At 37.6% G+C, this 26037-nt stretch overlaps 1 protein-coding gene across 1 annotated transcript in view; it reads left to right on the plus strand.

Annotated features, from left to right (window-relative positions):
* Window positions 1–25632, plus strand: part of LOC107558013 (protein Wnt-9a-like) — a 37486-nt gene extending 11854 nt beyond the window's left edge. The window contains exons 2-4 of the mRNA XM_016241613.1: window positions 12467–12726; window positions 16579–16841; window positions 23552–25632. Of these exons, the coding sequence (XP_016097099.1) occupies window positions 12467–12726; window positions 16579–16841; window positions 23552–24040 (1012 nt within the window). The 3' untranslated portion in view covers window positions 24041–25632. The remainder of the gene's footprint in view (window positions 1–12466; window positions 12727–16578; window positions 16842–23551) is intronic.
* Window positions 25633–26037: the final 405 nt, after the last annotated feature.

Below are 26037 nucleotides of genomic sequence, written 5' to 3' on the forward strand. Positions count from 1 at the left end.
GTGTCTGAGAAAAGGCTTTGTTTGGGGTCAACAGCTGGGGGGGATGATTGGCATGCATTTGAAGTAATTGGGGACCCTGACTTGCCAGCCGGGAGACCACACAAACAGCAAGTCCAAACGTGTTGAAAGCAAGTTCGCTTTGTCTAGGTTCAAGACTGTTAACTGTCTTGTGTGTGTGAGGACTTGTTTTTGTGGTGGGACCAAAGCAGTGACATTGAGTGTTGCTGTGTAGTTTGTTTACGGACATGTAGAGTTTGTTTCTTCATTGGAACAGATTTGGAGAAATTTAGCTCATCAATGGATCCTCTGTACTGAATGGGTGCCATTCAAATGCTATTAGAATGAGAGTCCAAACAGCTGATAAAAACATCACAATAATCTCAAATCCATAAATTAATGTCTTGTGAAGTGAAAAGAGGTTTGCTTGTGAGAAACAAATTCATCATTAACCATTTTAATATAGGCTAGTCCATAATTCATAATAAGCTTAGTAAGCATAAGCTTTCTCCAGTGAAAAAGTCCATCTTCTGTTGTTGTCTCATGTCAAAATCCTCTGATATATTTGTTTAGAATTTTTTTGGGATTGTTCTTGTTTGTAAACAGTGCTTGATCTGTGCATATTTCTCTCCTGATTCAGATGAGATGACTTTTTCACTGGAGAAATCAATATTATGGATAGAGGACACTATGGATAGATATATCTCAGCATGAAGCAATGGTTTGAAGTTTAAAACACATTAATAAAGGATTTATTAAATCTTGGATGGTCAGATTAAATTTTTAGCAACTATTCTTGTCACTAATAATGACACATCAAGTGCAAAATAAAACATTTGTTGCATGCTAAATAGAAATGGGTCCCAATACTGCTGCAAGTCATAGCCGGGGGAAGGGAAACTGAGTCGGGTAGGCTGGAGAACCAAATGAAGCTGGAGGGAACCAAGGAGCCAAAGGGATGACAGACTACAGTGGAGGTGGGTGAATCTAGGGCCAAGTCAGAGCTGAAAGACAAAGTCAGGGAGTCAGGCTGAGCAAGTGAGGAAGGAGGAGCCAGAAGATTGGAAGGGAGCAGTGGAGACGAAGGAGCCAGGAGACTGGAGGATGGTCCAGAAAGTGCAGAAAGTGAAAGCAAAAAACCTCAGATGGAACTGGCAGGGAGAGAGCCATCTTGGGGGTGGGAACATATGCAGGAACATAGTCCTGAGCATCCAGCTCTGTGAGCTCCGGGACAAACATTTCAGCAAGCGTCAGCTCCGTCATGGCATCAGGCTCTGCCTCTGGGACGGCAGTGGCTGCAGGCTCTAGCTCCATGGCAAGAATGGACTCTTGCTTCATTGTAGGTGTTAATTTTGGCACTACGACCCTGGTGGGTGTGGGCTGTGGCTCTGGGTCTGTTGCAGGCTTGGGGAGAGGCTAGATGATCTCAGGAGGGTGAGCTGGGATGAAGGCGGATGCACAAAGGACAAGCACCCAGTCCAACTACTCACTAAGGGTCCCTTAAGGACCATCTCTGAGCAGATATGCTCTCGTCTAAGCACTGAGTCCCATCCGGGAAAAATACACAGAGGCTGTCATTGGTGTATTGGACAAGGTGAGCCACATCTAAAAAAATCCTGTGTTTTGTACTCAACGGAGCAATCTCCTGTCAGAGGAGGAGAATCCGTACTGCTGTTGGATCCATTTTTAAAATCCGTTCCTTTGTCAGCGGTTGGTGTGGAGCAAATTAATTTAGGATTATATTTAGTGTGCATGGGAACAAACATGAAACCAAATGAGACACTGGTGTACACAATGTGTAGCTATGGCAACAAGTAAGAACACACTAGGGCAAACAAACAAGGGCATCTAAGTAAACAGGAACTAAACAAAGGAAACAGAGAGGAAAGGAAATAGATACACATATCAAAATAAGAGTACATGGAACAGAACATAAACGTGACAGTTGAACTTAAGAGTGTTTTTTTACCCCCTCATGTAGGACTTAAGTACATCTTTATACGTAATTTCATAATTACTTATGTTGTCTTTGAAATATTGTTCAAGTGTATTGCTGAATGTACTTACTGTACAAGAAGCTATGGTGAACTAAAATACACTCAAAATTAATTTCTATTGAAACTTGTATGTTGTGTATTTCAATATGTTTACAATTACAGTTTTTAAAAGTACTTTTAAAATACATATTAACTTTAAATGTAATACCAAATAAACTGTACTTTACATACTATGTTAGTCAACACATCAAAATAAGTCTACCTTTTTAAAGCACAACAAATGATTATTCAAACATAAAGATTTAAAATGTACTTTAAAATGAAGCTTTTAATTTGACTGTTACAAAGTGCACTTTTTAAAAGTGTCAAGAAACATAGTCATACTCTCAGTACACTTAAGCGGCATTTTATTTCATTAATATTATCAGCAAGTACAGTTTTAAAAAAAGTTAACTTTAAAGATTTGAAGGCATGTTGAAGGTCGCGGGAGTGATGTAAGCATATGATAAACAAGCTCCTCCTGAACTTTTGTTTAGTAGTCCATATCTCAAACTGTCAGGATTTTGAGTGTGATTAGTTATACTGTTTCTTCACATCTGTTTTCTATAATCTCTCTCCCATCCTATGAACAACATCAGGTATTTTATGTTATCCACTGACCTTTCCTCTCCCACAGGAGCCTTTTCTTTTCCCAAATGATCTCTTCTCTTCTGACATCATGTTGTTCGTGAGCCAAACAATTTCATAGCTCACATGCAACACTTACCGTTATGGTGCATGCAAAGAACTGTTTAACAGAAGGTCATGATCTTGAGCTTGTGAATGGAATGTCACTCATTTGTCATGTCGTGGACAGCAAGCACAGAGAATGGCAAAGTTTGAAACCCCAAGTTGCAGTTCAGTGTGATCGTGTTTCTGCGGACAACATTAACAGATGCCTTTTGCATTCAGATAAAAGCTCTTGACGAGAAGGAACTGTTTGTTTCTCCCTGATTCTTATCCCCAAGTGTGAACAACTGTAAATTCCTTAGTCCCTTGCCTTGCAATATGTCTGATAGAGAATAGCCACCCATATATAAATGTACCGATTACTCTATATAAACTGCCGTAGTAACTTCCAACTCAATTGCTTGCATTTAAAAATGTTATGCCCTTTTGTCTTTATCCATAAAAAGGTATTCAATTTGTAGTTGTGTTAGTTACCCTTGTCTATGTTTTTTGTTAATAAAATTCCTTTTATTACACTTGTGTCTTCCTTGTGTTGATAGTTAAGTAAGAGGCCAGATTGCTCAGCTGACAAACTTCCCCCAATTTACCTTTTATTTACTTCCTTGATTGTTCTTTTACCGTTAAGGTGAAATTCCTTAGCTGGTACCCGAGGTAAAAGAGAGAGGGGTCATTTGACACTCTCACACTCACCTTAAGTGACGTGTGACCAAAACTCATAACATTAATTTGGTGCCACATGTGAGAACCAATACAGTCCGTATGCAGTATCTTTAGTATTTGACTTAGTAAATCCTCAGGTTTACAGACAAGGGCATCATTTGCTCAGTTTCATCTTTGAAATCTACTGTGGTGCTCATCCATTATTCATTTTGTTGATTTTAATATTCATAAACACTTTATTGCAAGCTCTAATCACAAATATGCTGAACAGACAGACAACAGAGTTTAGAACAAACAACAACTTTAAGGAACCTGGAAAGAACCTCCATAGTGTGTAATGAACCATTTTAGTTCAACCCTCACCACGGAAAATGCATATGATGGTTATGTCACGGGTAATATGAAGTGCTGACAGTAATAAAAAAGGGGCAAACAAGCCCCAAAGCGCTGAGTGACAGAACTGCAACAACGACTCTTGTGAGAGAGCATGATGGAAAAAGCGGTGAAAAATCATACAACCCTAAAGATAACACACCAGTGCTGTTAGAATCTCATGCCGTATATGAACACTTGTAATAAAACCTGTAAATGGTCTGGGACTCATAATATGAGTCAGGTCAAATGTATTTGTATAACGCTTTACACATTGCACATCTTTTCAAAAGAAGCTTTACAGTAAGTCATAATGCTATGCCTTTAATGTCTTAAATCTTTAACATAGATTGCTTTTTAGAGCTGGTTGATATGGCAATATATAACAATGGTATAAATGATCCTCCAAATTTAGATCTAGCTATAGTGTATTTAGTGTACATCGCCTGAACGTACATCGCCTGAACGTTCTAATGTAAGTCTATAGTTTTTACTTGAAGAGCAATTTATGTCATTTTGATTAAATATTACGAAGTCAATTTTTTTTATATACAAACAGACATGGGTGAATAGTTCACAATACGATCTATAATATGCATTTACAACTTAATAAAATATAAATATTAGCCGGCTTCATTTGAAGCAAGAGTTGGCTGTTCTCAAAATATATAAACTAAAAATATTAAATAGTCTAAAATTTTGTTTCAAGTAGTAACATCTCGGTACACAGACAAGACAAATATCAGACAGAATTATTATATTGTGGTCTATGTGGTTGAAAATGACTCAAACTGTGGTAAGGATTTGGTCACATGTATTCTGTGTTTTTTAGTGTCCAGAGACTCTTATTTTGAGTATTTCTATGGACCCTTAGATTATTTCACGTTCTTTGTACCGGTGTTCACATTTATGATGATGTGTTAATGATAATAGTTTACAAAGTTTTAAATATGGATTTTTTTTTCTTACAAAAACCCATTGCTTCGCTTCAGAATGCATTCATAAACCCACTGGAGTCGTATGGATTACTTGATGGATGAATGTGCTTTTTGGAGCTTCAAAAACTCGGGCACCATTCACTGCCATTACAAAGATGGGAAAAGCCAGGATATTATTTAATATAATGCTGATTGTTTTCATCTGAAAGAAGAAAGGCATATACACCTAGGATGGCTTTGAGGGTAAATTATGGGATAATTTTCATTTTTGGTTAAATTATTCCTTTGAGTCCTGTAAATTGTGAGGGTGAGGCTTCCATGGATTACTTGGTCCAGCACATCCTATAGTTACACAAATGGATTGAGATCTATGAAGGGGTGTTCGTGGTCTGCAACAATCTTTAGGTAAGTGGTACATGTCATAGTAACATAATGCATCTCTTCCCTAGGTAAACAATACATGCACTCGGCCATCCAGCTAATTTAAAAGACAGCATGATTCATCAGACCTGGCAACCTTCTTTTGTTACTCCATGGTCCAATTCTGACACTCTTGGGCCCAGATGCTCAGCGGTCATTTTGGGAACTCTGTTTGTTCTGACGTCTTTCTGTCATGGCCAGCATTAAGTTAAGTTTTCAGCAATTTGAGCTACAATAGCTCTTCTGTGTAATCTGACCAGACGGGGTAGCCTTCGCTCCCCACGTGCATCAATGAGCCTTGGGCGCCCATGACACTGTCATTGGTTCATTGGTTGACCTTCCTTGCACTATTTTTGGTACTAACCACTGCATACAACCCACAAGGCTTGCCATTTTGGAAATGTTATGACCCAGTCGTTTAGCCATCACTATTTGGCCCTTGTCACTTTTCACTTGCCCATTTTTCCTGCATTCAACACATGAAATTCAAGAACTGGCTGGCTGTTCACCTGCTGCTTTCAGTGGTTTAATGTTGTGGCTGATCGCCAGTGTATACTTCATCAGTTTAATAATTGGTTCTTATTTGATATGGTGGGTTGATATCGGTTGGTTCTTTTTTTAATGTTTGATAGTTAAACTGTTTAGCTGTTATATTTGCATTTGCCTTTGTGTGTGTGTTTCCTCAGTTTTTCCTCGTATTTTCTGTTGTAAAAAAGGCTTAAATTTGTATGTATCAGATGTGTTCAGCTGACTTCTCAGAAAAGTTAGCACGCTAGTCTGGTTTTGATTGATTCTGGAATTCAAATTTGCAGTTCCATAACCCTAACTTTGCAGCAGCAAATATGAATCTCACGAGAGTTCAAAAGAATGAGGTTCTAGACATAACCTTACTTTCCTGCGATGTCTAGTTCCAGCACTAATCTCAAAAAGACTTTAACCAGTCAGTCAAGGTATTTAAGTTCACACGAAAATGACAGGTGTGTTAGAGCAGGGTTGGAACTACATTTTCTGAGAAGGTGGATCTCCAGAAGCAGGATTGAGCATTTCTGATTTAGAAGAACAAGAGACCTTGACATTTACCCTATTTATTGTTATATATTTACCATATTGGCAGCAAATTCTGTTCTAGCACAAAACCATCGGACTCCTTCGTACGGATGCATCTCTGATCAGTCTGATGCATACAGTCATTGTTTGTTTCCTCCGTATACTATATCCTGCTCTGTGTTCACGACTTACAAATCTCTCTCTCTCTGAAACACACACATACACAGTTTGAACATAGTGATCATCTGAATGTTTAAACAACATGATTTTTTCATGACCTGTTGTGCAATTAGTACTAAGTTGTGTGTGTAAATTAGTACCAAAGCAATTAAAAAATAATAATAATGCATCCAGACATATTGTTGAGTGGAATCTTCCTTGACAGCAGTGACAACCTATAGTGCTTTAACACAATTATTCATAATATGAATGGAAGATGTACACTCAATACACACAATATTCTGGGTGTAGTCCTACCTAAAATTTTAAAGAGATAATTGTCTTTTTGATCAAAGTTTTGCAACACTCAACATGTCACCCTTATAATTAAGTTCTTAATAAGTCCTGTCTAACAGTTAAAACAGCCGATTTGTTTATTCCAAATGTGCATGTGGATAAGCTGGAAAGTCTGAAAAAAAGTATGATTTATGTATTTCTTTCTTTCTTACAATTTTTGTCTGATTTTATTCCTTATAAAGAATTTGATATTGAAACATAATTTTAATAAACATTTTACCATACAGTTACCATAACATGCACCATTTTAAATATGCCAAATGGAGACTAAGATTTTAGAGTCATAACGTCTTGTTATGAAAATGAGCTGTATAGAAAAGAGCTGTGAAAAGATTCTTCAAACAGTCTCTTTTTTTGTGTGCTGTGGAAACAACAAAACATGGTTTTGGAACTGCATGAGGTTTAGTAAATAATGCAATGGCAAGTTTCCTTTTTGGGTGATATATTGCTTGAAGAAGTCAAAGGTTTGTCCAGAGATAAAACTTCAATGTAAGATTTATTGCTAGTCTCTATTGACATACTGTAGAGACTCTGAGCAGTCTGTCAAATCTATACAGTTTTGGAAAAAGAACACACATAAAAGCTCACACATAGTTGAGGTGACTTCATCTTTCAAAAGCTTGAATACTTGACTGCTCTCCATTCTCACACATCCAGGCTTGCCCTCCAGCACTCTGGGTAAAAGGCTAAAAATACTGGGCTGTAAGCCATCGCCAGTAGCCCAGGGATTAGTGGAGCTCAGTGTCTCTGGCAGCTCTCCAGTTCCATAGTAGCTTTTGTGTTTCAGATAGAAGCATGTCTCAAAGTCTTCTCAGAGGCCAGACATGAAATTGTTGTTTTGTTTCTGTGAGATCTGTCAGTTTGTTCTCAGTTGCTTGAATTCATACGGCCCAACATGCCTCTGGTGTGTATGTTATCGGCTGATAATGAACTCTTAATCCTTTTTAAAGGACTGAATGAATATGTTTTGCTTTGGGCCAGAAACAAACTTTATGCAAGAAATTTGTAATTAAGTTGCTCCGCCATGACAGTAGTTGACTTGAAAAAGAAAAATGACAGTATGTCCACCCTCTCAGCTCGTGTGGCAACGAGTACTTCAGTTGCATTACAAATGGTACCCCATGCAATGTAACATAAGCTAGAAGTGTTTGTGTTCACATACTTTTGCACAGTATGTTTTGGGCCTCATACAATGATTGCATTACTAAAGTTTCAGGCACTTCTATTAGAAAGTATAAAGCTAATGAATCAGTACAGCCATGAACAATGCATATTTTAAAGCTTAAATTAGTTTAATTGTGTCTTTGGTATTTGATAATAATTAAGCAATGGTTACTTGGGAGTGATTGAAGTTTATATCAAATGTGTACATTGAGCATTTCTTAGGTAGTAATGAATGAAGTTCGCTTGTAACGTTAAACACGGCTCTGTTGCAGAGGGATAAACTGTCATTATAAAATAAGCTATGGATGTGGGTGTTGTTAATATGCTTTTGCAGGTCTTTGCTTGCCTAGTTTCTGTTCCATAACTTGTCAATAGATGTCAAATTGCTGCAGTAAACAGATTCCTTACACTTAGCTTCAGCTTACAATATTGTGTTTGTGTTCATTTAAACATGCTGAACTCATGCCTCGTCAGGGCTCCCGAGAGAAATGTCTCACAGACATTTGCAGCCACCTGTTTAAATCTGTTATGTGTTCAGAATTTCCCTTTAGTACTTGGAATGAAACCTGTAGACTGTATTTTTGGCTCTCATGACCATTTGCATTATATATTTTATTTTGTCAGCTTCGCTGCAGAAGCGTCATTGCACTTGTATGCATATTGAGGTTACACTTACAGTCTGCCTTCACGTCTGAGCTGGAACTAAAACTTGTAGAAGAAATTGCAAGTATATCATAGCCACTATATGAGGATGTAGTTATGATGGAAAGATACACTTTGCTGAGGAATCGAACATTCCTTTTTTCCATTTCCAGAGAACCGTAGTATGTTGGTACGTTGAGGGTGGTCTCTCTGCGAGGCAGGATATTACAGGATCACACAGGCAAGCCACAAGCGTGTCTAATGTCCTAATTGGATTATGCAGTTGCGGTTTCTTGACAGCAAAGTATTCGAACAACCTGAACCCTGAACCCCTTGTGTTTTCAAGAGATGACAAATAATGTAAGACAGCGTTTTGGCATACACCTCATAATCAGCCATTAACTCGACTTGACTCGAAAATGTTCAGACAATATCGCCAAGTAGTATGTGACCACATAGGTCAAGCTCATTCATGAAACGATCAAGAACTTTGTGGTCATTTCTGAGCACCCCACACATTCACTTAATGTTAGGGTTACCACCCCCCCCCCCCCCAACCCCCAGAATCCCCCCATTTTCTTAACCAGATGTCACAACAAGCCTGAAGGTTACAACTGAATAAAAACACAAGTGGACCCCCTTATATTTTTGCATGAAGTCACCTTTGAGCAACTGAATAAACATGTTTTTATGTCATGATTTCCTTATGAGGCAGCTCCTTTTCAAGCTCAGAATATACTGCATGAACATTTGGAAATCTAGCTGCATGAAAAGAATCAGTATCTAGTGCCAAAAAACTTGGTGTCTTGACATCCTCAGCCAAATTATATTAAAGTGATCAGAGCAGAATACTTCTGGAAACCTCCAGTGCTGTCATTAACATCAACATCTGCTGCTCTGTTGATGTATGTTTTCTGGGCAACCCCTAGGTTGTAGTTAATAATAGCCAGCACTTATATTAGAAGACAAAAGTGGCAGATTTAAAGCTATAATCTTCACTATAATAACATATGTGTTTTAAGACCTGAGTCTGTGAGTTTTGTAAATCCATTTATTTCTTTGCCTCTCATTGAATGTGTAAAAGGAACCCAGAAATTACACATAATGAGCTACTGCCCTGCCAGTGCTGTCAATTGGTGTGACCAATATGGTCATTAGCTGACAGTCTTGTCCCCTGTATGTGTTATGAAAGTAACTCTCAGCTCTCCTCGTCACAAACCGCAGAATGCTGGTTAGATGTTCGCCAGCTATGCGGCAGACCCAGCCAGTGTGTTTTATGCTTGCATGCTCTAAAATAAATTGACAATAGAGGTGCTGCTCCATCGCATGCTGCCTACACCATGTCTAAAACACGAGACATTGGCTAAATACTGCTAAATAAGTATATGTGTGTTTATTTGTTCTTAGTTTGGTTGCTGATATTTCTATGATTGTTGTTGATGTTATCTAATGTATGTACACAAGCAACACAAGCTCACGAAAAGAAATACTGCATTCTACTGCGTACAGAAGTTCAAGTTTGGTGAACTCTGTCTATTGGTCCAAAGTCTTCTCCTCACAGGTCAATCTAAACATCAAAGAGGGACCACTTGACTTAATTAAAATATTCAAGCTGCAATGGATTGCAGTGTTATGTATAGATTATGTATGTTCACATTTTGAATTTATGTGTTGCATTATTAATAAATAACTAAAGCCCTGGAGTGTGACATTATATCCTGTTCATTGCAGTGCTTGTAGAAAGTTTGCATACAGGAGGTCCAGTGTGACCGCGGCTTCACACACACTCAGTCTATAATAACTATTGTCAGTATTGGACTCAGAGACCGTGATATGATATTCCACACAATCAGTTTTGTTTTGGAAGGGCGCCACTATAAACTAATAAACATACGGGTCTACCTCTGCAGCTTATCAGCTCATCAGAGTTTTGACTGGCGTTACTCGATTACAGTTTTTTACAATTGCTAGAACACATTTCTCAATACTTAGGGCACTTTTTCAAAACTCTTCACACAGCAAGCACAACATCAATCTATGTGGGCTAAACTGTGGATAATTTATCATTCCTTTGGCACAAAATGCATTCATTGATGACATCTGTCAAATTACATGAATTATTTTCTCACTTCGACACAAACACCACCAAAACTTGATGTACTACAAGCTAATTTGCACGCTTACATACTGTTTTCAAAACTGTAAAACTTAAGTTAAAATCCTAGCACAGTACAAAAATGAATAAGATTCAATTCTGAATGTAAAAAATCAAATACCATCAAAGCAGTTGCATGTAGCTGAACATCTTCACAAGTGTTTCACTTTCATTACCATCTATACAAAAGGGGAAAACTTAGGAATAATTTTGCACTGTAATGTAAACATGGACCATGTAACATATACTGCAGTGAATTATAAACAGTAGAGAGTATGATTCTTGTTTTGTAAAGACATTTTACAAAACAAAATATTGTGTAGTGCTGCCTGTTGTTAGTGTTTTTTAGGTTGTTGTGTTACGAGTGATAAAGCCCAGATAGCACACGTACGTCTACAAGATGTCGCTTAAAGATCGCTTAAAGGGATAGTTCACCCAAAAATGAAAATTCTGTCATCATTTACTCACCCTCAAGTAGTTTCAAACCTGTATGAATGTCTTTGTTCTGCAGAACACAAAGGAAGATATTCTGAAGAATGTGGGAAACAGAGCAGTTCTGGGGCACCATTGACTTCCATAGTATTTTTTTCTCCTACTATGGAAGTCAATGGTGCCCCAAAACAGCCTGGTTACAAACTTTCTTCAAAATATCTCTCTTTCTGTTCGGAAGAACAAAGACATTTATACGGGTTTGGAACTACTTGAGGGTGAGTAAATGATGACAGAATTTTCATTTTTGGGTGAACTATCCCTTTAAAGCAGCTGCTGTGTACAAACATCTGATAGACGTCTCTAAGATGTCAGTTTTACATACATTCTAAATCATAAACATCTTAAAGACATTTTCTAAATGTCTATTTGACATCTGATAGGAAACGTCCTATAGATGTATTGCAGATGAGCAAACACTCTAAAAAATACGTCTTGCAGATGTAAATGCAGACGTCAAATAGACGTCTCTGTGATGTATGTGTGCTATCAGGGTGTGTTTGTTTGGTGAAAACCTTTTCAAGTGTCATGTAAGAATGCCTTGATTTGAGACATTATAGAAGTGTTTTGGTAGTTTTAGTGCATTTTGAATGTGAAATGAACTGCTGTGTCGAGTTGAAACTGAAAGATGGTTAGGAGAACTGTGTGAAGAGTTTTGAAAAAGTGTCTTCAGTATTGAGAAATATGTCCTAGCTGTTGTAAAAAACTGTAAGAACAGCTGTAATTTCAGAAAAAAAAGAAATGAAAGAAAACGTAAATTTGGGACCAGAATTTTCTCTTACGACATTGCCCCCAATGCATGTTATTGATTTGTGATGTACTCTGCCTTGCCAAGTAGTAACAAACAGAGTTGGGTGATTTGAGGGTGAATTTGGATTTTTCTCATTTTCCTCTTACAAAATCTGATTCATTGCCATTGCAATATGCAGTCCTCAGTACAAAGTTGTATAACCCATTGAACTTCAGTGCAATATAGACAGATCACAAACTGTTTGTCTGTTGTATTGGATTTCTTGAACTTCTCAAGACTTGAACTAGCATTGGCCAAAAAACAGCTTGGCTCAATGTGTTGAAGCATGCTTGCAAAAACTAGGCTCAGGGGTTGGTGGAACTATCCAAATCATATGCCATGGTATGAGTACATTTATATCACGGTAATGGTATATTACAGTAAATGTATCATTTTGGTCCATTTTGGACTTTGGTCTTTGTCTGGGACACCCTTTCTAAATGGTAAAGGCTACTGGCTGACACATCTCTTCCGATGTTCATATATAACATTAAAAAATAGCCTTTAAACAATTCCTCAGTAACAGTGATTTTATTGCTCTCTTTTGTAGGCTAACAGGTAATGAACCCCTGTCCATTTTGCCACTGAGCTCACAGCCAGACGAAAGGGCGGGCAAGGCACACTACAAGCTGTGTGATCGACTCAAACTGGAGAAGAAACAGCGCAGAATGTGCAGACGGGACCCTGGCGTGGCTGAGACTCTAATGGAGGCCATCAGCATGAGTGCCTTAGAGTGCCAATATCAGTTTCGCTTTGAGAGATGGAACTGCACCTTAGAGGGCCGCTACAGGGCTAACATTTTAAAGAGAGGTAAGTAGTGTGCGATCTATACAATGCCTACACAATATTGATGGTCTACTGACTATGGGTAAATGCATGTACAGGTAAACTTATTTTACTAACCCTAACCATAACCTGAAAGTCTAATACTCTAATGAGAGCTAGAGGCTGTTTACACAACACTGTTTTCAATTAAAAACAGAAAACTTTTTATGCCTTTTGGCCATTCATTTACATAACAGCATTTTGTAGGTCTGAAAATGCCAACCCAGGCTCACTGAAAATATGTGCTTGTGGCAACGTTTCTGCAAAATCGATATTTTGTACTTTATTGCATATTTCGCATATTTTATTATGGAAATAAAAGGAAAATATAAGGACTTGGATCCAATTATGCGAATCTCCTCTCCTGTCCCAGTTCATAAAAAATTACACTTTAGAGAAGAGTCAATTTTACCAACATAGTGGCTTTTTATTTGAAGTGTTACAAAAGGAAAAACAAACAGGAAGTGATTCTCTTCAGGGGTGTATTCCAGACAGCACGGTTAACTTACCGTCAGCTAAACCCTGAACTTTCGGTTGATTAACCCCAAACCTTGCTTACTCGAGGTATGTGGTTCCAAAAACGCGTCCGGGAGTAAGTTCATTCAACTCAGAGTATGTTCCTGGTTAAGGCTCAAGACATTCTCAACAGAGCGACGAATCCATGAGTCACCATGGAAACGGACACTAAGAAAAAGCTCACCATGCTGTTTCTTTCTTCTTCTTTTGTTCAGTTCACAAGCTTAGTGCATATCGCCACCTAATTGATGGTTGTGCAATCTTTTTTTTTTCGTTTAATTTTTAATCCTTGAGAATATGAATTATATTGTTTGTTTGATGCTAATTATATATTAAATCATATCAGAAATGTATTTTGATTTAGAATTTAGACAGAAAATGACGATCCATGTGTGAGATGATAATATAAGCAATTTACTGAATGAAACAAGGCAAACGTTTCGGTCACATGTTGACCATTTTCAATGCCAAGCTAACAGTGTTAGAACTAGAAGCCATCTTAATTTGAGGAATCACATGGTAATTAAAGAGATCCCATGATCAATCAGGACACACACACAGATTTTTTTTTTTAATCTCTGATTGATCATGTGATCTCTTTAATTACCATGTGATTCCTCAAATTAAGATGGCTTCTAGTTCTAACACTGTTAGCTTGGCATTGAAAATGGTCAACATGTGACCGAAACGTTTGCCTTGTTTCATTCAGTAAATTGCTTACATTGTTCTCATCTCGCTTGTGATGCTTTGATGTTTGAGTGTGCTGACTTTTTTCAAGCTCTTCACCTTTGGGTAACCTTTTTTGGTCTACGCACCTCAGTTGGATTTTTTTGAAGGCGCGGTGAGTCTCTGGCTGCTTCTCTGAGATGATAATATAAAATGTAATAAATAAATATATATAATAAATTAAACATTACCTTGTCAGTGTTTTATAATTTATAAAGATAACTGTTATATATGCCAATAAAATAAATATAATAACCATATTAGAATAATATATGACCTTATTTATTGCTTATATTAGCGCTTCATCATTAACATATCATATATATATAAAATAGGCTATATTACATATTGTAATATTATATAATGTTGTGCGCTATCTGTCACACCCACTGAAGGCTCGTCAGTAGATCACACGTGTGCTGAAGTGAACTAACCCTGGAACATAACCTGCTCCGGAGCAGGTTATCTTCAGAGAGCAAGTTACTATGGTTACTTACAAACCCTGAAAGTAACCTCTGTTTTGGAACCGAAAGCTGAGGTTATCCGCTCGCTTATCCTCAAACATACCCGGGTATGTCACATAACCTGCTTTTTGGAATACCCCCCTGAAGATCCCAAACTTAACTTTTCTAGACAAAGACCAACACAGCAGGTACAGTAAATATTTCTTTTTTAATACGGTCACAGCACTTTTTACATTGGGGGAAACAGGGAACAATTTTCAGTCTCTTAATAAAAACACACTTCCTCACTAATTTCAACACCATGTTTCATTCATGAATGAATCAGCATTTTTATGTGTATTAGTTAAATGAACAGATCGGTTTAACGATGACTACTCATAAAGACAGTTCCTTGCCACCACCTACTTGTGTAACAATGTAACTGCATTGACTGACAGTCCCAGTGCTGATACTGCTGAAATATCAGCACTTTTGGAAAGTCTCTTCATATAGCAAAATAATAATAATAATAATGTGTTAATATGGAAAATAATGCGTTAATAATGCATTAATGGAAAACATTTGAAAAATAAGGACCGGCTTCATGTCTCTCATTAGAGGTCACTGATTTTGCAAGCATATGGCTGTATTGCTTTTATCTCGAATAGCTGTATTAGGCATTGAACTCTATTGTACTATAAATGGGAGTGTTTCTATGTTTTCATTGTACTATAAGTTTAATTGAACTATAACATTTTGAAAATAAAACTGCATTAGTTAAGCAGATTACAGAGTAATATATATAAATTTTTTTATTTATTCTTTTTCAAATATTATGAACTCATAAATGATGGGGACCTTAGAAAATGTACTATAATACATATAATTTAATAAAAGTTTAATATAATACAGTTTGGTATAATGCAATTCTTATTTCCAGCCCTCAGTCAAGTTGGATTTTTGGCCCTTCATAAGAAAAAGTTTGGGCACCTCTGCCCTACACCCAACCCAACCTAAACTAGCCTGATAGTGTTAACGTATGCAAAAGTTATAGAAAAACACATTCGCTAATACAACTGTGCTATTTTTACTTCCTTCTACACAGGTTTGAGCTGTTTTGTTGAACCGTAGTTTCACGGGATTGTACCGGTGAACCTCCGTACCGGAGCGCTTCACTTCACAAGTGCAACGCCGTATTGTGTGAGCTACTGAGCAAACCTACTACATTATAAAACCAATATATGAAGCTGTATATGTGATGCTAACGTTCAAAAGTATCAGTTTTCAAATCTCGCAGCATGTCAGAAGTGTTTTGAAGTCACAACACAATATTGTGCAGGAATTGTGTGAAATTTAGGCTTTCTTAGGGAAAAAGTTTTACTGCCTCTAGTGTTCATTTCAACTGGAAACTGCAGCGATTTGTATGAAGGTAAATATTTAGAGTTTTGCAGAAATGTAGATAGAGGCACGTATTTCCAATGAGCCTGGGTAGGAAAACGCAACCTTTTGAAATAGGGTTTCAAAGAGCAAGTTTTTGAAAACAATACCAGTATAGTTTCCGTGTAAACTATAAAAACGTGAATTTGTGAAAACAGTGACGTCATGGGCACACATATTATGTGTTCAGTCTATAGGCATGCGCGAGTTTCTTTACAAAGTGACATCGCCAACTACTGGCCTGGCATGCTTAATAAAGCAGTTTAATCGTTTTCAGTTCCATGAGAACAGCGATTGTTTTCGCAATATTGTCGCCTGTATGAGAAACTTTTCAAAAAAGTAAAGGAAAAACTTTTCCATTTTGCAGTAAATTGTTGTCTTGTAAACATACCCTTAGTTGACGTATAGTTGCAAAATTACTAGTTGGTAGAATGTCTAAAGTGGACTATTTAAATTAAATATAACTGCTTATGATACTTTTTTTTCAGGTTTAGTTTTTTTCAGGTTTCTTTGATGAACAAAGTATTCATGTGAAAATAGAAATCTTTTGTGACATCATAAATGTCTTTACTGTCATTCATTTAATGTGTCCTTGCTGAACAAAAGTAAGTACAGGGGGGGGCTTGGAACTGTTACTAGCATTCCCTGTAAAATCACAGGATTGAAGGTCAGGAATTAACTATTGGCTGCATCGTAATCTCCATGTTCCACACAGGCTTCAAGGAGACGGCATTCCTCTATGCCATCTCTTCAGCAGGCCTGACCCACGCCATGGCCAAAGCCTGCAGCGCTGGCCGCATGGAGCGCTGCACCTGTGACGAGGCTCCTGACCTGGAGAACCGCAAGGCTTGGCAGTGGGGAGGCTGTGGAGACAACCTCAAGTACAGCAACAAATTTGTCAAAGACTTCCTGGGTAAGAGGTCCAACAAGGATCTCCGCGCCCGGATAGATATGCACAACAACAATGTAGGGATAAAGGTAGGCTACTAAGATATATTAAAAAGTATGGGGATCATGGGAATCATAAATAATGTGAGAAATGTTGTGTGACAGAAACATGAATGAGAAACATGAAGTTATCTGCATACAGTATACTGTAAAGTGATTGAACCGTTTAGCTTTCTTTCTTTCTTTCTTTCTTTCTTTCTTTCTTTCTTTCACTCACCCATTTTAAATCACTTAAATTGACTATTTAATTCAGTAATTTATAATAAGTGCCCATTAATCAAGGTTTGGTTTCCCTTACAGTCTAAAGTGCACTGAGTTTGTCCAAGTCTTCCATTGTTTCTGGTAGGAGAAAGAGCCGAGGTAACATTGAGGCCCTCGTAAGTGTAAAAACAAAAAAAGAAGGAACAGAAAAAGACCCATAACAGAGATCCAAAGTAAACTACAGGTCTGGCACCAATAGATTGTCTCATATTGTTAGTTTTAGTTGTAGAATGAATATAAATTACAGCAGCGCTCAGCAGACTTGCCCTCTTTGCTCAGTCCATCTCAAGTAGTCGTCCTCAGGCCATTTTGTCTGCGATAAGAGATTTACAGCATTGCAAATTTTGGTCCATCTGCACACACTCAAATAGTCTGTAAAGGTCCCATTTTAAATCACTTAAATTGACTATTTAATTCAGTAATTTATAATAAGTGCCCATTAATCAAGGTTTGGTTTCCCTTACAGTCTAAAGTGCACTGAGTTTGTCCAAGTCTTCCATTGTTTCTGGTAGGAGAAAGAGCCGAGGTAACATTGAGGCCCTCGTAAGTGTAAAAACAAAAAAAGAAGGAACAGAAAAAGACCCATAACAGAGATCCAAAGTAAACTACAGGTCTGGCACCAATAGATTGTCTCATATTGTTAGTTTTAGTTGTAGAATGAATATAAATTACAGCAGCGCTCAGCAGACTTGCCCTCTTTGCTCAGTCCATCTCAAGTAGTCGTCCTCAGGCCATATTGTCTGCGATAAGAGATTTACAGCACTGCATATTTTGGTCCATCTGCACATGTAAGGAGGTGGACGGGGTTTGGGGTCAAATCCCATATGGAGAACAAACTTGGAATGTGCTAGCCTCGGCATCACCTGCATTTTTAAAGCTGATGTTACACGTTTTCCTCTCCTTCCATTGTGGTGGATTTGCAGTTTCTGTTGAACTAGTCCACCACTTGTTTAACACAAAATGTCCAGACAGCACCTTTTATATGCATATCTTAAAGTTCACATTCTTACAGAAATGTTGAATGGATCAAAGACTGCGGTGAAATTTAAGTAGCTACCTCTGTCAGCAGTTCAGTTTTATGGTTTTATGGCATCTCTTCTCAATTTAAAACATTTGTCTATCATTTATTACAACTGTTTTCACATTGACACTAATTTCAGAAACTTGATGTCTTTTTTCAAAACTTTAGACACAAAATTCAAAATGGTCGTCAGTACCTAGTGTTCAATTTTGCATTGTACATTCATATATTAAAAGAAAAAAAATAGCTAAATAACTGATATATTATTTATTATGAAATATCATCGGAACATTCATTTAGATCACCCAAGATTCAGACAGTTTTACTGTGTAGTTGTTTGTACAGTCATTAAATATTGTAGTACAAAATATGTGATACGTATTTTATTATGGCACTACATAAATACATCACTGTAAACAGACTAGAAGAGAGAATACTACAGACAGTGGAATCTTGAAACAAATTCTGCTTGAAATATACAGTATTGATTAAATACAATCAAATCATAACATCGGTTTCTTTGAATCAAGGCAAAAATGATTTTAGTAGCTACAAAACAAACAAACAAATAAACAAAACACTAAAGCCCAGTAAAAGTCCAACTGCAGTGGAGAAAAAACAAGGGTTGAGGGACCGCAAAACATTTTTTTTTTTCAAATCTGAAAACATTTATTTTAATGTGTCCTTATTACAGTCTAATTTCTAATTACAGAATATTCTTTAGTTTCCATAAAATCAATCATTTTGAGCAGTTGATTGAAGGTTAAATCATTGTAATGAAATTAATCATCTCAGCATCTCATTAACAGTCATCTCCAATGTAATGTGTAAATTGCATTTTGAAATTGTAATTCAACTGAATACAATTGAAATGCTACCGTTTTTACGATCACTATGACCCATCTCAGTTGTTAGTTCGCTTTATCAAAATTCTTCACACAGTGAGCACAACAACAGTCTATGTGGGCAAAACTGTGGATAATTTTTCATTGCTTTGGCACAAAATGCTTTCAATGACTACAGCTTTCAAATTACATTAATTATTTTCTCACTCAAACACAACTACCACCAAAACTACCAACCAACAGGCCAATTTGCATTGGTTATACACTCTTTTAAAAACTGTTAAACTTAAGTTCAAAACCAAACATACAGAACTGAATAAGGCAGCAATTTAGAATACTACCACATTGAAACCCATTGTAATAAAAAACTAAATACTATCAAAACAATTAGATGTAGCTGAACACCTAAATAGGTGTTAGTTTTTCAGTAAATCTATACAAAATAGGTCAACTTAGGGATAATTCTGAAAAAAATCTAAATAGTTTGAATAGGTGATTTTAGTTTAGTGAACAAATGAGCTTAGCTTTAGGTTTTGTATCCAAGCAATTGGAGTAAAGTTGTGAGTTTTGTGTTTAGCGTTTAAAAAAAAATGACATCACTGTTCTGATATTAGTGCCAAAAAATGTTTGTAAAAAACCTGTAATGTTTACAGTTTTTCTGAATTGCTAAAACACTAAACCCCAATCTCTGAACTAAATTCTCACAAGCTTAAACCAATTTGTCGAATAAAGCACTCTTTCTGCTAAACCTTAAACACGTTCAGGCAGTTAGGCTCTATTAGCAAATCTCATGCACTCTTTTTGCAAAACTCTAAACACATTCTCATTCACTTAAACACTTGTCACACTGTGATGCATTTGTGCACAAAAGTTAAACACAACTAAAGCACAATTGTCATCGTTTACACACAACGATTCAAAATTGTTCACACTTGTTTCTAAAGATGTGATCAAACCAACTGTACAAAATATGAGCCAGTTCAGAGTGCACAAGTGGCACAGGTGACTGAATGATGATACGAACTATAGATGGAAACAATCTGAGAAGGAGAGGAGGAAGCGTACATGTAAGAAGTGGAGGAAGAGGATGAGGAGAGAAAGAGGAAGGTTTAGAGAGTGTCATCAAGGCTGGATCTGTCAGACGTTTTTTTTCTCTTTGTCTAGCAAAAAAGACAACATTACTTGTGATGTGGACAAAGTGCTCAGGCCGGACTCAAGCGCAAAGACATGATGCTGAGACAGAATGAATCTCTCATTGACCCTGATTTTACAATTGCACAACTTACAGTATTTGAGTGTACTGTAACATGCTATTCATTTAGAGTTTTATTTGACCTCTTTGACCTATGCAGTTGGACTGCAGTATTTTTGCAGTATCCAAGTGCTGAATATATACAAACATTCAGTACTATTCAATATTCAGCACAATACTATTCTTGCAGTACATACAGTTGGCCTATACAATATATTCACCTTACTCAGTTGCAATTACTATACTTTTTTACAGAATTGCAAAATTGTTTACTCAATACAATATACTTTTTTTTCTTTAATGTTCTGGATGCTGTTCTCCATTTTTCTCTGTAGTGTCTAATGAATGCTCTGTATGTTTATTTTATTGACTCGTGTGTGTGATCTGAGAGCACTGTTTGATTTTGAGTGCAAGTGAAATGGTTTTGCAGTGATTGTTTGATTTTAATGGAAGAGTCAGAGGTTTCGTGAATTTAGTTTGAGTATTTGGATTTGTGTTTAAGGTTTTGAGAAAATGAGTGATGGTTTCAAGAAATGTGTTTGAGCAATTCAGAAAAACTGTATTATACAACTGTGGAGCAAGATGCAGTTTCACAAAGGAGCTACACAGCATGATGCAACATATAAATCAAATATAAATAATATAAAATAATAAAAACCAAGCAACAAGTGTTGTGTGTCACAGATAGTTTGGGCAATGCATAGAACTGAATTAGCAAGGAAGACATTGGATTTATGTTTTTTCACTTTAACAGTATACGCTTTTTAAGGACACAATGATATAGTCATTGTTTTGTTTCCAAATTATGACATTTTCCATTTTGTAATTGCATTGTGTAAAACAGAATGCAACTTGTACTGGTAAAACCAAGAATGACAGTTTAAAATATATTACATATATCAGTGATGCTTAAAAACCACCAGGAAACCTCCACTTTGTCAAGGTTTTGTCGAGGAAGGCACACAAAGACGAAGATAAGTTCAACAAGTATTTTAATAGAATCCAGGACGAAGATAATCCACAGAGATGAGGGGTCGACACACACCAATTCAAATGTAATACTGGACAAAGAAACACTGAACTGAATACAAGGCTGCGTTTACACTTGGCATTAACATGCGATCACCGTGATCTGATGAAGCAGATCGGATCATCAGTCAATCAGGACATGGCGTGTTTACACTTGGTAGCATCAGCTAACTTCTCGATCTGGATAACCGATTGGATCTGTATTTCCCACGCAATATTTAAATAAGTCTGTGGTGCAAAGTCGACCTGAAGTGGTCGAATAGTGAATATTTCACTGAATAAATGTACGAGTCTCACTAGTGCTCTGTTCTTCTGACAGTTTGGGAGAGAGGGAGCGGCGTTTTGTGTGATGTCGACCTGCGAATTCAGACACGATGGCTGGATTGCGTTTACATTACACTGAGATCTGATCACAATGCATCCTCGACTACCTCTGGACCAGGACACGCTGATCGGATAACATTCCGTTCAGATGCACGTTTATACTTGTCTTTTCAATGTGTATGTGGACAACATCCAGATACAGGTCGCATGTTAATGCCAAGTGTAAACGCAGCCTTATATAGGGATGATAATTGATGAGACACACCTGAACATGATGACACAATCAGACACAGACAGAACCTAGGTCACAGAGCACATGGGGAGTGAAAACACAACAAACAGTCCTGGGTTGTGACACACTTAGCGTCTTGTGACTGAAATTAAAGTTACCAAGGCTATCATAATTACATATTTAGTTTACCTTTTCTTAAAATTGTATATAACAGACATATTTTAAAGCACCGCTTTTTAATCATTGTGTAAAACAGAATGCAACTTGTACTGGTAAAACCAAGAATGACAGTTTAAAATATATTACATATATCAGTGATGCTTAAAAACCACCAGGAAACCCCCACTTTGTCAAGGTTTTGTCGAGGAAGGCACACAAAGACGAAGATAAGTTCAACAAGTATTTTAATAGAATCCAGGACGAAGATAATCCACAGAGATGAGGGGTCGACACACACCAATTCAAATGTAATACTGGACAAAGAAACACTGAACTGAATACAAGGCTGCGTTTACACTTGGCATTAACATGCGATCACCGTGATCTGATGAAGCAGATCGGATCATCAGTCAATCAGGACATGGCGTGTTTACACTTGGTAACATCAGCTAACTTCTCGATCTGGATAACCGATTGGATCTGTATTTCCCGCGCAATATTCAAATAAGTCTGTGGTGCAAAGTCGACCTGAAGTGGTCGAATAGTGAATATTTCACTGAATAAATGTACGAGTCTCACTAGTGCTCTGTTCTTCTGACAGTTTGGGAGAGAGGGAGCGGCATTTTGCGTGATGTCGACCTGCGAATGCAGACACGATGGCCGAATAGTGAATATTTCACTGAATAAATGTACGAGTCTCACTAGTGCTCTGTTCTTCTGACAGTTTGGGAGAGAGGGAGCGGCGTTTTGTGTGATGTCGACCTGCGAATTCAGACACGATGGCTGGATTGCGTTTACATTACACTGAGATCTGATCACAATGCATCCTCGACTACCTCTGGACCAGGACATGCTGATCGGATAACATTCCGTTCAGATGCACGTTTATACTTGTCTTTTCAATGTGTATGTGGACAACATCCAGATACAGGTCGCATGTTAATGCCAAGTGTAAACGCAGCCTTATATAGGGATGATAATTGATGAGACACACCTGAACATGATGACACAATCAGACACAGACAGAACCTAGGTCACAGAGCACATGGGGAGTGAAAACACAACAAACAGTCCTGGGTTGTGACACACTTAGCGTCTTGTGACTGAAATTAAAGTTACCAAGGCTATCATAATTACATATTTAGTTTACCTTTTCTTAAAATTGTATATAACAGACATATTTTAAAGCACCGCTTTTTAATGACAACTGATGGTGCTTTTGATAAAACCATAATTATGGCAGTTAGGTAAGAATGACGATAACGCCCTACTCCTCGATGGCCTGTATTATATCTTTGGTCTTTGTTTGGGAAGGGTAAAAGCAATCAAAATATGTGGGAACATCAAAATCACTGCTTCAATGTGCTTTTGAAATACTTGTTTTGTAAATAGCGTTGCCCATCTGTTTAACTGACCCATTCAGATTTATCAATAAGAGCGGCAACATAAGGGTTTGGTAAACACTGCACTTACTGCGTCTTTGATGTATCGCAGCTGAGCGCTGTGCTGTGTCTGCTGAGATAATTGGAGACGTAAATGTTGATGTTTGGTAAAAATCTCGAATGTAATTCCTTTGATGTGTGTAGTCTGACTACTTTTAACATTTGTCCCGCACAGGTGATCAAGGCGGGGGTGGAGACCACCTGTAAGTGTCATGGAGTTTCGGGCTCGTGTACCGTGCAAACATGCTGGAGGCAGCTGGCACCCTTCCACGAAATCGGCAAGCAGCTCAAGCAGCGCTACGAGACTTCAATCAGAGTGGTCAGCTCCACCAATGAGGCGACTGGGGAGGGGGAGATCTCCCAGACCCGATCCCAAGGGCAGCAGCCCCCTCCGGGCCCTCGACCGGACCTCATTCCCCGCACCCTTGACCTACTTCACATCGAGGACTCGCCTAGTTTTTGCAGGCCTAGCAAGTATTCAGCAGGCACCATGGCCCGCAAATGCTACAAGGATAAGAACTGTGAGGCCATCTGCTGCGGCAGGGGCCACAACACTCAGAGCCGGGTGGTGACGAGACCGTGTCAGTGCCAGGTGCGCTGGTGCTGCTATGTTGAATGCAAACAGTGCACACAAAGAGAAGAAGTTTACACCTGTAAGGGGTAAAAACTGTCACGACCATGCAGAATATCTCTCACCAGTCTGAGAACAGTGAATGAGTGGAAGGCAAAAAGAGAGGATAAGTGACAAGTTGTCCTGGTTTGGAGAAAGGTCTCAAAGACATCAAACTAGTTGAAAGCACTTTTTTGAGAGGTTTTGCAGGGCATTTTTTCTGTTTTCCATGTGGAGCAGCGTGAAAGCTGTATAATATACCAAGCCTAAGGGAATGGTCTACAGCTTTGAGAGACACCTTGGAACTAGATTAAACATTTCACGGAGTAATTCGTCTGCCAAGATATCAATCAACAGTGAAGTCCAGTCTTGGACAGACAATCGTTTGCCCAATGATTTGACAGTCTCTGAATAATAGCTTCAAGCCGTATGTGTAAGAGTATGTGACTTAATTCCAACTTGCAGACAGAATTTGCAGTGAAAAATAATGGCGTCAGATTTATTCTACATGCACATGTATCCTACACCCACACAAGAGTGTGTATGCATATGTACATAGATAAAATTACATTATAATTCTATTATATACACCACTTATCTGAGTATGTTAAATAACCACTAACCACACAAATGTTTTATTGTTTGTGTGCTTGCATTCACTTTGTGTTGTAATTCTCGACAAGGCCCTTAGGAAAGCAATACTTTGATTTGTGTTTTTCTGTTGATATAATTTATGGAACATCTCAAGGAACGGTCCTTGCATGGAAGGAAAATGTGCATTTACTTCCTTTTTGTTTTGTTTTTTTATTTTATTAATTTCTTTTTGTTTGACAGTGGAAATCTTTGCCAGTCTATTTAAGATTTAACTCGGCCTTAAACAAACTCTACAAATGACTGTTCAGGGAACAAGTGAAACCACTATGCGCCATTGGATGGTAAAGAAATCTCAGAGATAACGCAAGGAGCTTAGTCTCTGTGATTTAGGCTTCCACTTGATGACAGATCTGTCCATCTAGCTGCTGATTCATTGCTGTAATCGTTGCAGCAGTGCTTTTCAGGACAATGCTGGTTAAATATGAAATATGCCATGGTTCATGGCCACTTTATGTTCTGTCAGTTTCACAGACAGCAGGAGGGTGCAAATAAGAGTTGAGAATGAACATGACAGCAAATGTGAGATCCAAATTTGCATTGGAACGAAAAAATTTTCCCCCTTTTTTCATTGTATTTCCAAGGGGGAAATAATCAACCTCAGAGCTAATCTAATACATTTTCCAGCAGATATTGATGTTGGAAAATTAAGGTGAACGTTTTTTATATTCAAGTGCGGATGATGTATTGCTTGACTGTGGTTCTCTCTTGTCACATTGTTAACTTTTACTAAGAAAGTTTTGCTGAATAACTACATTGGACAAATGCCCATGCATGTTAATGAACAATGATCATTTCATCGAATCTATTCACAATTGTGGAGAGGCTGGACATGGCATATTTTTGTATGACTATATGGGCGAAGAAGTCCATATACTGTATCTATATTGTAAACTATAAACACTGAAATTCCATAGTTTTGAAAATTATTTAATATAACAGCTGGCATGGAGAATGCCGCCGTGTGACCAAATGACAGGATCTAAGTTTCTGATCAGACTTTTAATCATTTAAACGCTCTGTCAGTTTAGTGGCAGCACAAACTTTGAAAATGTATGACTTTGTATTCAGATTGCCAAACTCTGTTGAGATCACATTGTGTAAATACAATATATGGAAATTAAGATATGACAAAATATATATATGAATGAATTATATATGCTCTTTTATTTTTTTAGTTTAGTGTGAATGAACTACTGAGTGAGAGACCGACAACAAGAAAAATGGCACCATTCACGCACTGAAGCTTGGAAGCTCTTTTATTTATTTATGATTTTTGTTGTAAATAGCTATGGTTATGTTCCTGTGGCATACAGACAAAACTTTTATGAAGTGCCAAGTTCAGTGCTTTGTAAATAAATGTTACAATTTTATGTAATTATCCTTAGTAGATCTCTGTG

Source organism: Sinocyclocheilus grahami, unplaced genomic scaffold (assembly GCF_001515645.1).
Source record: "Sinocyclocheilus grahami isolate Dianchi unplaced genomic scaffold, SAMN03320097.WGS_v1.1 scaffold628.1, whole genome shotgun sequence".
In the NCBI taxonomy this organism is placed as follows: domain Eukaryota; kingdom Metazoa; phylum Chordata; class Actinopteri; order Cypriniformes; family Cyprinidae; genus Sinocyclocheilus; species Sinocyclocheilus grahami.